The 12334-nt window shown below is 36.3% G+C and overlaps 1 protein-coding gene across 5 annotated transcripts in view; it reads right to left on the reverse strand.

The window, feature by feature from the left end:
• LAMA2 (laminin subunit alpha 2) overlaps positions 1–12334 on the reverse strand; it is a 373593-nt gene that overhangs the window by 72196 nt on the left and 289063 nt on the right. For all 5 annotated transcript variants that reach the window (XM_087775778.1, XM_087775777.1, XM_087775776.1 and 2 more), the window contains 4 exons: positions 8207–8369; positions 3469–3679; positions 1766–1882; positions 465–628 (listed from right to left, as the gene is read on the reverse strand). In XM_087775778.1, the coding sequence (XP_087631904.1) occupies positions 465–628; positions 1766–1882; positions 3469–3679; positions 8207–8369 (655 nt within the window). The remainder of the gene's footprint in view (positions 1–464; positions 629–1765; positions 1883–3468; positions 3680–8206; positions 8370–12334) is intronic.

A 12334-nucleotide genomic window follows, 5' to 3' on the forward strand; every position in this document is an offset into this window, starting at 1 on the left:
AGAGGGATTACTGTTTGTCACTATGGGGGATTTCTGACAGTAAACAAATTAGCACCACGATAAGGGCCTTCTACCGAAATGGTCATCTTAAAAATAAAAATACTGCCTGTTTGTAACAAATGTTTGTGAAAACACATAGTGGACTCTGTAAGACAAAGTTTAATTTTTTTTACAACAACATAGAAATAAGCATATGGTAAGTTAAACTGTGTTAAGAGTGCATCTGAGGGCACTGTTTGCAGGCAATGCAGCCTATAAGCATCACAAGATGTATGAAATGATTGACAAGAGATACACATACCAATTAACCAACTGGATAGTTGTATACTCATATAGAACACTGATTATTTGTATACTCCCAGTGACAGATGTCAAAGTCTTAGAAGAATGCCCTTCAATTTCTGTCAAGCAATTTTACAAACCTGCTTCGTGATTTTATCATTATCAACGAATGGCTGCCTTACCCATCCAGTATTGCAGATGATTCATTCAGCTGGGCTGCATGGTTCTCAGCTTGCAACACCTTTTCTGGAAGCATCCTGTCATGAATTTCTTGTGATAAGTCATCTATTTTATCCTTCAGCTGATCAGACATTGGCTGTATATTATCTGCCACACCTTCTACATACTGAAAATGACAAAAGAAAGGCCTTTAAGTGGCTGAGTGCAAGAATTCTGTAGCCCTTTATATATATATATTTTCCTTGTGAGGTATTATCGCATAACTTCCCCGTGTATTAAGACTTCAGAGAACTAATATGGAAAGAATAAAGGAATGGCTGGACTAGAGAGCAGAGGGGAGACAAAACTATATTCCAAGAGCTACTTGCCTCTCTTGAGCTTAGTAGTTTTATTTTACAATTAAGGAACTGCACATTTTAAAAGTTTATAAAATCTAATTTGGATTTCTTTCCTAAATGTAGACGCATTCATAGTTATACTAAACTGTCGCCGTGCTCCACAATAACAAACCAATGACAGAAGTTTCATGTTTCAGGACCATCATATTTCGAGTGACTCCAATGTATTTTTGCTTATTAAGGTATCTTAGCAAGAACTATACTTTTTGAAGACCTGCCATTCCTGTTCAAATAAGCCACCTCAAAGTGCTTCCTTTCCCATTTCTCCAAAAGGCATTTTTTCATTCACTACAACACTTTTCAGTGCAAGATGGAAATATTTCCAGAACCAATGATATTTCAAGATGTATTTTTTTTTTTTGTAGCTAAGGCACTGATCTCAAACTCTGTTGATAAAACTTTTAAGGCAGAATTTTCAAAAACATTACGTAAAATGAGAGTGCAATCCTCACCTCTCCCTGATCTATCTAGACTTAAAATTGTTGCCACAGGCAACAAATTATTTCTGAAGTTTCCTTCTGATATGTGCACACAGTTTTTGTGCAGATAAATCTACATCTAGATCACAGAGTTGCAGTGAGATTACGAATGGATCTGCTGCAATCTGCATTTCTAAAGAACCGCAATCACAATACCATATTTATAAAAGAAGGCAGAGTCCATGAAAAACTATAAGCTAGCTCTTTATGTAATCCAAAGAATAATTTAAATCTCAAACTTAAATCAGTTTTATATACCAGATTAGCTTTTCTGCCGTACAGCAATGGAAAAATGATTTCTTCCAATCAAATATTCCAACATTTATAAAGAAAAAGAAAAATTGGGCGTTACTTTAATTTTCTATTTTGCTTCCATAATGATGCTTCGTTGTACAAATTCTCAGATAAGGATGATAAAACACTCACCTCTACAGCTAAGCTGATTTCATTTGCAAGTTTGTTGGCTTCATTAAGGACATCATTCCCTTCCTGCAGGCTCTTCTCAACATCTTGTCTGCCATCTTCTACAGCTTGCTTCTTTTTCTATAGGATATGTTCACGCAAAGAAAACTACGAGTTGTTTACTAGACCGGGGTTGCCAGTTCAAATACCAGCATCCCAATACAAGACTGCATTTTGTCACCATGCCACAATGCCACTTCTGGAATTCTCTGAGCTTTCAGAGCAAAGACAATGACAACAATAAAGCACATATAATGTAAGATACCTTTTCTTTTTCCTCCTGTCCCCAGCTTTGTATCCCCCTCCCACATGGTAGGTTTTTTGTTGCTCTGTAACAGAGGTAACTGACTGTAGTACTATTGCAAAATGAACCAAAAAGAAGTTAGAAATCCTAATGCAAGTTTCTCATTTTGACAACTACCTTCTCTGGCTATGAAGGCAAAATTCATCAAAATATTCTGCTGCTTTCCTATTTACATCCTATTTACGGTGTTTCACTAACTACAGAATGTAAGATAAAAAATGATTGTTCGGATCAACCTTAGGATTCTTGATTTTCCAACTAATAAAAATACTGCATATTATGTAGTAAGAATGGACTTCTGAATAAGAAACTGGTAATTTCCTGTGCAAGACCCACTGAGTATCACAGATCAGTTTGATAGGAGACCATGGCATTCTAGTGTTAAGCGTGCTGTGATGGCTTCTTGGTCAGAACAGGGTCAAAATAAAGCAAAAAAACCTCCTCAAAACAACCAGGTGTTCCAGCAGCACTGCTGGAAAGGATGCCTTCAGGCACTCTGATACTGTGATGCAGAGAATATTTTAAACACTGAGATAGCAGGTAATTTCTCCAACCTTTATCCGTCCACATTTGGCAAGAAAATGCACGGAAGAGAGATCATTTAACTTCTTTACAGCACTGTATTTCCTTAATTCAATCAAGCCCACAAATCTCTGCTGAGAACTGAGGTCTCGGAACTCTAACCTCATCATTGTACATAAGGCGAAAGCTCTCCGAGATACAAACAGAGTTGAAACATTTATCTTCATTAGGTTGACTCTGCTCTTTATGTCTTGGTTAAATGCTTGTTAATGTACAGTATAATATGCTCTTTAAGTCTCTGCAATTTAAATTAAATCACAAGCAGACCCCTCTGCTATGAGGAAGATCATTTATAACAGCTACTAACTACAGAGGATAAAGTTTGATTTATTACTCTGTAATATCCATATACCCCCTTCAGTCTTCTTCCCAGGGTTTGGAGAGGGAGATGAAAGTGTAAGTTTTCTAGGAGCAAATATATGACAGCGAAGATTTTAACTGAACTCCTATTTAAATCTTGAGCACAGGATTTGAATTTTACATGACTATTTATACTGGGATGAATTTCATCTCCCCCAGAATAATAAATCCAATGCACTCTCCACTCAGTGTTTAATAGCAGGTGATATTATTTTGATAAAGCTGTAGAGTAATTCTACTTTTAAAAGCCAATGCATTTCCTTATTCTGAGGAACAGGTTTCCTTTTAATTACATCAGATATAGTTATTTTTTAATAATATTTTTTGTTTGCTTATATTTTTGTTTCAAGATTTAATCATGCAAAGTTTCAAACTTTGATCAGACTCCAAGTAATCAAGGATACAACTTGTCAGCACTCACCTCTACCATGGTCATATTTTTTTGGTTGACTGCAGATAAACGATCAGCCTCCCTAATTTTACTCATAGCTTCTCTTAGCAGATCTCGAGCATCATCAACTTTGGTGTGGTAGTTTGCTAGCTTGTCCCGGACCTCATTTTTGAGATCCTCATTTTTCTCACTGGGCTCACCAAATAATTTCTTCACCTTGTCCAAAAGATCTTCTGCATTCCTGCAATACATCATCACCCATGAAGGCACTGAGTTCATATTCCCTACACCAAATAATCTGCATAGTCTTAAGAACATGCAAATGAAATAGACTTCTAAATTAAATCTCAAAATAACTTTCAAGAGAACACATGCTTAATAAAGTGAAATGACAGCTGTTCTTAAGCCCTTTCTTAAAGAGGTTTTTAAATGCCACTAAGGTCCTATTTATGAAGTAGAAAATATTCAAATATTCTCCACTGAAGACTGTTTTGTTGGGGTTTTTTTTTTGGTAAGTTGCAATTCTTGAGATCTGATTAGTAAAGCGAGGTTTTCTGAAACATTTCAACTTGTCTAAAAGATTTCCTTCATTCACATTAATGTGACATGTGACACAAAGTGGTCTCCTACCTTGAAATGAGGGAGATATGTAGATATGCCTGATTTCAAGCTGTGTTGGAGCAGACAAACTGCTTTAGACAGTCGAAAATCATAAATACTTTCCTGTGAAATAAATAACCCCCAGGATCCTTGGATTTATGACTTCCAGTTCCCAAAGAATTTTGCTATCTAAAATAAATTCTGGGATATTTTTAATAGACTTTGGCAACCCAGAAATAGAAAGTTCCCAAGTGCCTGCTTTTGGCAGGGAATACAGTATTTCTTGATCATCAGAGAGGTGCTGCACCCAAGTTTAAAGGACTGGAGTACTGGAGTCTTTATGTCCTGTCATTTCTCTACCTCATGATACTAGGCCATTGAATCGGTTTCATGTAATGCAACACCACTACAAGAAGGAGAGAGAAAAAAAAAAGACAAAAAAAGAGGCACCTCCAAAATGATGCTTTAGAGATGAAGAAAAATCCTAAGTAAACAGGAATTTGTAGGATAGATAATACCTACAGAAGAAATCTATCGCACTTCCCCCTAGAACAGATTAAGTTTTTCATACCATCTCATTATGGCAATGGGTCTGAAGAAGCTGTGTGGAAAACAAGAACTGTATTTTCTGAAAAACACTGCAGTTTTTCCTGCCTATAGTCAGTTCCATTAGAAACCTTCTAAAAATAAACACATAAATAAAGGCACACAGAAAAAAAAAAAATCTGAGAGGTGGAAAAAATATGCTGCCACTGGGCATAATTTAAATGAAGGATCTGAACCGGAGACAAGGAAAGCCAAATTGTTACCTTAGCTTTGGGATTTTCTGAGATGGACTCTTTTTTCCCCCATCTGCCCTGCCTTTGGTTTTGATGAAAAAAATTATTCATGTTGTGAACTTGCAACTTCTGAGGACAAAATATTTAATCAAAAATTAAATCCCAGTATTGACACCTTGTCACAGAAGAAGTGTAGAAAAGAATTCAGAATTTCTCCCATACGTCCTCCATTGTTCTTTGTATAAGCAGCTACGGTCTTACACTTCTGGCAAATTTTGACACCGTTATGAGACTGCACTGCTGGAGGAACCGTACAAGACAGATGACTTCCCTTTTTATGCCCTTGCCTCATAGCACAGTCCAAATTACCTATGTGTCCAGTAGTCTGCCTCAAAACTCCTTACTGGTGCTTGAAAGATAACACTTCCATATCGACCTGTTGTGCATTTTTCCCTCCGCTCTCTATAATGAAGTATAAGGCAATAAATCTGCTCCATGTAATCCCTTGCTTTACGTACTAGAATTTCTATGTGACTGGACTGCACCACATTTCTTGAAGTACTATCTTGCGCATTTAAGCTGTGCTACTTTCACTGGATACCTTTCTAGAAAAAGAACAAGACTATACAAAATGCTTGAAGTGTTAGAAGAGACAATCACAGGTCTGGCTTAACACCTGGAAAGCTGTATGGTCTGGATCCTCAAAATGAGTACAAGGGAACAAAAGAAAGGTTAGACACTGATGACAACATGATTAAAAAAAAATAAACTGTATATATATGAGAGTCTAAATATGTTAGAGTTGTCCTATCTATCTGGAGAAGAAATGAGGGCTATAACATCATGAGTAGCATGGATAAGGTGATGAACTGTCCAGCGTCTCTCCAAATACAAAAATGAAAATATCAGGAATCGATGTCAAAACACAGGAGGCATCTTTTCAAACACTGTGTGGCTGAGTTATGCAATTCATTCTTACAGGAAACTGGATGATACAAGTTCACAGTGGTTCAAAAGCCATCCAACAAATTTATGGAATAAAAAGTCACACAAAAATAAAGCTATTCAGCATACTAAATAGAAAGTTAGAATTCTGGCTCACAGCATCCCTTGATAGCAACTCAGTGGCATCTGAGAAAATGCGTAGGAATGTTATAAAATATTGAAAGATTTATTTCATAAGTATGAAAATCAGGACAGTTTAGGACAGAAACTGGTGTATTTTTAACATGCTCTTTTTAGAGAGAAATTATTGACTAATGTGCCATTTCAGTACACTGAAGCAATCAGATTACAGACTTGATTTGAAAAGTTTGAAGGAAAATAAATGAGGGAAAGAGCTGCACATGCAAGAGAAGTTTTTCCATCTATGAGAGTAAGAAGACTTTACTTAATTTGTCTTCTTCATTTAACTTTTGAGAATTCACTGAAAACATAGGAGAGGTAAGAAGAATCCCCTGATTCTTGTCATTCTGTTCTTGGACAAAATCCTGAAAGCAGAATACAATCACTGCCAAAAGACATCTTACCAAAGAGTAAACATGATTAACTACTTCAAAGTGATCATGAGACTTGCAGAGCTATTAAAAAGTATTTCTAAATGATTCTGTAAGAATACATGTGAGCATAGGGATCCACACACATGCACGCATACACACACAGTTTTAAGAATGCTTAATTTTTCTTCATCCTTTTTCCTTGCAGAATGTATCCTATCCTCTATCTTACTACATTATTTAAGCAGTTTTAAGACATTTTTCTTTAAGAGGCAGTACTTTATAAGAGTTTCAAAAAACATTATCTAGGGAGCTTTCCTCCCCGCCCCATAATCCACAGTGACTAATTTTCCTTCTGTTGAGTTCACTGCCAAAATTTCTTGGATCTCAATGACTGCCTATAAAGAGGTAATCCTGTCCTTAAGACAAACCATACAACTTTGATTGAAATCAGTGAGTATATTTATGTATTCCTTAGTATAAAATGCATTCCTTTATCAAGAAATGAAAACACTCACTTGGCACATTTCAGGAAGAATGGTAAGAGGGAGAAAAGTTCTTTCCCTCAAAAAAGCCCTACTGCACTTCCTACTTTAGCTATTGGGCTAGAGTAGAAAATTATTGCATGCTAGTCTGACAGTTTCATGCTGGTTGTAGCATTCGAGGACTAAGAACACCTTGTTTGAAAGGCCTCCCCCCAGCTTGCCCTAAAATTTCAGGCAGCACTTTCAAAGGTTTGGCTAAATTTTTCTAATCCCTACTTTTTCCTGGTTTATTTCTATGTGTGGGTGGAGAAGGGATAGAAGAGGCTCAGTGGAATCAGAAGAAAAAGCAATAAAACATTACTGAAAAATAAGTTTGCAGAATAACCTTTCTCAAGAGAACAGAAAGCAGAACCATCAGAATTATGGGAAGAAATACTGAACTGGTAGGATTTTCAGAAAATGATCCAGTTTATAAAGTGTAAGATAGGCAGTACAAATCTTATTCTATACTGCTTGGAATTCTTAGCTAATCTTGGATTCTATTTATGTCTCCTTACAGTATGCACGCACCTGATAACTGACATTTTCAGGCCTGAATACCTCTATCCCAGACAGTTTTCTGGGCCATCACAACTTCAATGGACCACGCAGCTGCTCAGCTGGATTACCTGCTAGTTGTTTGCTCTGGTGACGTGCTAAGCAAAGCCTAGCTCTAGGAATATGCCTGGTCTGATCGATACAGAAGTAACAGACTACCAGAATTTTAACTTCAAGCCAAGTATTTTTCTGGATCAGGTAAGTTTTCAGCATTTTGCTAAATGTTTTAGAAAGAGCTGCCAATATAACTTTATATATATATATATATTTTTATATATATATTATTTTTACAGATAGCTAAATAACCAAACCCTGGGCTTCTGAACTGTGCCACAGAATTGGAATATTCTGATCTACACTATTCTATGTATGGCAAAATACATCCTTTTGAATGGCTATGCTACTGGACAAACTTTGCAGACAGATAATATTTTTCTTAGACCAATTAGTTTTCCAGAAAAACCCCCAAGCTTCTAGACAAGATTTTTAGTACAAAAGCCATTCATCAGGTCTGAAGCAGAAGCTAAAAACAAACTGAGAAAAATTGCTTAGAATTAGATTAGAAATGTTGCTGGTACCTGTTGAACAGAGAAGTAATTTCCTAGGGATTGCTTTCTACATACATGTAAGCATTTCCAAAAATGCAAATGCTACGTTAACAGGTATAAAGTATTAGACCTTGGTTTCCTTAACATTTCTGTAAGCCTCTTTCAAGCCAGTTTGAAAACTTGGTTGGAAAAGATGACAATCAATCACATTTACAAGAGTCAGATATCACTGGGAGGTTGAAGACTGAGGTCTCTCTACTCACTTTAACTCATCTTGAGCTATTCTTTCTTGCATATTCAGCTCTCTACTTCTCAACTCTGCGATCATTCTGTCAGCCTCACTCTGCAGTTCTGGAAGACTCTTCTCCAAGGTCTTATCTTGGGTTCTGAGTGTCTCATTCAGTTTTATAGCTTCTTCATTTGCAGCTGCAGGGGGCCAAAAATATTTATGTAAGGAGTTAGTAAATAAAAACAACAGAGAGACTTAGGCTTTAAGCATCTGCCCATCAACTCTATCAGCAAGTGGAATGCAACTTGCACTGGTTATTCCTGCTGTGAAATATAACGGATGGTTAATCCAACCATCAGCAACAAATGAGAAAATGTTATATGTTTCATCAAACCTTTTATTATAGCTCACTTTTAAGCACAGTAATTAAAGGGAAGAAGTCTTTATATCCAGTATAAGAAATATATTGCTCCCCTCCTCCTCCTCCTCCTGAAAGAAAGAATTTGCAGTGAACCTTCAAAACAGCAGAAAATAATCTGGTATATTGTTCATAGAATTATGGAGCAGGCAGTACAAGCAATGAAAATTAGATTTAAATTACTTTTGGAGAACGTCAAAATATGTCATTTTTAGCATTCAGACGTAACAGTGCTAGGAAGAATAAATGATTGGGAAATTTTGGAAAAAGGAGAGAAGAGTGAAAGATACCCACAGATGTCTAAACCCGCTCATGTGTTTAGAAGCAGATACCCAGAAATGGAAAAGAAGGGTATGAAGGTTGGAATATATGACGGTACACTGTAAATGTATTGCATGTTTGCAATAGCTGAATTATTCCTAACTGATAAAGCTGTACACATGGTATCATGTTCAAGGACTAAAATCTTTCTGCCATAGCACACCACAACACATTAGAATATACACTTCCAGAAGCAACTAGGTCATTTAGGACAATCAGTTCTATCTTCAATTTTAAAAAGTACTGCTGCCTTTCCATAGGCACAGGGCTCCTGAGTAACTGATTTCTCCAAAATAGCACAGTTCCTGGTCGCACGGGTACTTTTCAATATTTTAAATTAAATCTTTAGTTGAAGAAATGAAAATCTGTCTTCCAGAATTCAAATAAATGACTATTTCATCTACACATTGTGTAGGTTTAGAGCAAATTATGAAGAAAATTCTAATCCAGTGATGTCTTCAATTTGCTAGTGAGAAATGAGATTTGGATCTTTAATCAAGTGTGGCTATGCGTGGGGCAGTGAGGACTAGAAAAAGACTACACTTTGCTTAAATGGATCATGGATCACTTCTATGCATTATGTTATGTATCATTACTAAGTTACCTCAGGCCAGGAATAGGCATATATTAATTTTTTAAAATCTGGAATAAATAAATAATAATTTAACCTCCCTGAATATTTACCTTGAAAGAGAAAATCGATATGTTATCTCAGTTTTTATTAGGTTCAGGAAAATTTATACCTAGGTTTATCTTTCTCCTCCATCCTCCACTTCCCATAACAATCTTTACTTTCTAGTCTTAGTATACTGCAAACTATCAGAGTCCAGTGGTGCTAAAAGATTTGGATGCACTGACATAGACAAACACAAGGAATTGCAAAGCTGGGGAAATTCCATAGTTAAAAGGGAAAACTAGCTACAGGTACTCAGAAAGAAGTTCAGAAAGTCAACAGACAGTTCAGTAGAAATGGATCAATGGTCAGAGTATGGTCATTACAACAAATCACTACAAACTTCTCACTTGTAATAAGGAGTTTTTACGACTTGAAGAATTCCTTGATCCCCTGATGTTTAGGGAGTCATCTGTCAGATCTACAATCATGTATTTCTAAGCACTGCCTTCTCAAGCATTACTTTCAGTCAATGGAAAGAAATAGGTCCTTTCATGGCATTTCATCCTAAAGGTATTGCCTACAGGAAACAAGTACTAGGGAGCTCAGGGTCACAGATACAGGCCTGCATTCCTATAGATCCAAAGTACTATAATTTTCAGAAATCTGTAAACTAGGGATGGGGGACAAGGAATGGGCATAAAGAATACCTGCAGACTGGTTGGTCATCTCAATCAGAACATCGTGAGTGGACATAATGTCTTCAAGGAACAATCTAGCAATGTCTCATAGGTCAAAAAGAACAGAGACAAGGTATAGGGCCAATATGCAGTTAAATTTCCGTCAAATTTTAAAATAATCTAGGAATGGCTCCAACATAAGGTGAAAGTTTATCCTTAGTTTTTGAAAGATGGTGATCTTGAACAGGAAGACAACTGAGGATGGCAATCAGAAGTAAGGATATAGAAATTGTCACAACAAGAGGAAGAACATTTTGAAGAACTCAAGCTGGAATGACCAGAGAACTGCTGTTCTAGAAACTTGATCTGGTGCATGACATGGCAAATCCAGGAAGAAGACTGACTGACTGAGAACAAGCAAATGTAGTGCCTGTTTTGAAGAAACGGAAATTCTACTACGGCCTGAGAACTTTCTTTGGAAATAAGTAGAAAACAGGTTGTGGAATAAATGAATGTGTTTTTTTTTTTTTTTTTTTTTTCTAAAGGTGGCACATGTCAGACTATACGGTTTAATAGCAAATCCAGTTGAATATTTTCATTAATTATCCTGGAGGAATTAAAAAAAAAAAAAAAAGTCTACTGAGACAATATGCTTATGAAGAAAAGTTGTGAGACAGTCTTAGTAGAGAGGGATTGGAATGCTATGCAGAAAGAACTGGATGACCTTCAAAACTGAAGTAATCGGACTGGAATGAGATTCAATAGTAGAAAATATAAGGTGGTGAACTAAATAACAACAGAAAATTCAGCTGTAAACTATGGCTTTGCCAGTTAGATATAACGTATGAATGAGAAGAACATAGCTATATTATGAATCTCCAATGTCACTCAGCTGTGAAAACAAAGGAAATGGTATCCCAGAATGTATTAGGAGAGCTGACATAGACAGGTTTTATTGCTACTGAAGTGCAAGACACTGGAGTAACCTTATTTCAATGCTTGTTACCTGGGCTCAGGAAAGACGAACCTAGTTTTGAACAGAGGAAGTGAAATTATATGAAGGTGAGCAGGAGATTTGGGAGAATATGCTTTAAGGTGTTTTAGTCTAGAAAAAAGGGGGCTGAAGGGGAATATGATTCCTCTCTACAAACAGTTGGGGGTGGGGGAAGGAGGAGAACAAGGAAGAGGAAAAAAACTATTTGAACTATAGAACAAGGTTGGCAAAAGAACACATATTTATAAACTAAACATGAATATTTTTAGCTAGAAATGTAGTTATGCAGAGTTCTGAAGCTGCATCCTATTCAGATTGTGTGTATTTCTGGGAACTACTTTGAAAATGAGGGTTAGAAAATTTATGACAGCAGGGGAGTAAATGCAGCAACCCAGGAGGTATCTTTCAGTCCTGTGCTCCTATACTTCATCTATTCTTAAAATGTTAACTTGGCCACTAGGCAAACACATTGATTTTAAAGTCTTTGTCTACTTCTAAGATACTGCATAAATTTATTTCATCCTCTCAATGTCTTCTAACTCTGTAATTCCTATTGCTAAACCTACTTGAGGAAACTTTTGTTTGGGTTACAAACACTGGGAATAAACTTTGTGGAGCAAAAAATTGGTTTAGCCCTTGTCATCCAAAATTCATGTTGAAATATGAAGAACATGGTCTTTTGTCTAAAAAAATTCTTGAAAGCTTGCTTACTTTTTCTTGTTGCTTTTCCCACATCTATTTCATGTCAAAAGTTGCACGTCCTAAAGATATCCTAAATTGCTTTTCAGTTCATGCTACAGGGCATATACTGGGATGTGTTACATGAAAGGCAATACAAAATTTATTTTATAGCACTTGGACAAAAGTGGAAGCTTTCCTTTTCAATGAAATGGACCTTCAGAAGCGTAACTACTGAAATCAGTACTGTAGTGGCAGTTTCAAGGAAGAAAGAACAGATCAGTATTTTTCAAGTAAAAAACCTGTATGTGATTGCCAATCATTTTCATATTTTTCAGCCATTAGCTTATTTAATAGCTTCATGCAATATATAGGTCTTGCTTTTCAAAGCTTGCTTCTCAAGCCATTTTGCTCATAAGTCTTTATTGCATTTGTAAGTGCAGTGAATCAGCTTGTGG

Source organism: Nipponia nippon, unplaced genomic scaffold (assembly GCF_047370975.1).
Source record: "Nipponia nippon isolate SJK-2023a ecotype South Korea unplaced genomic scaffold, ASM4737097v1 scaffold_4, whole genome shotgun sequence".
Lineage (NCBI taxonomy): Eukaryota > Metazoa > Chordata > Aves > Pelecaniformes > Threskiornithidae > Nipponia > Nipponia nippon.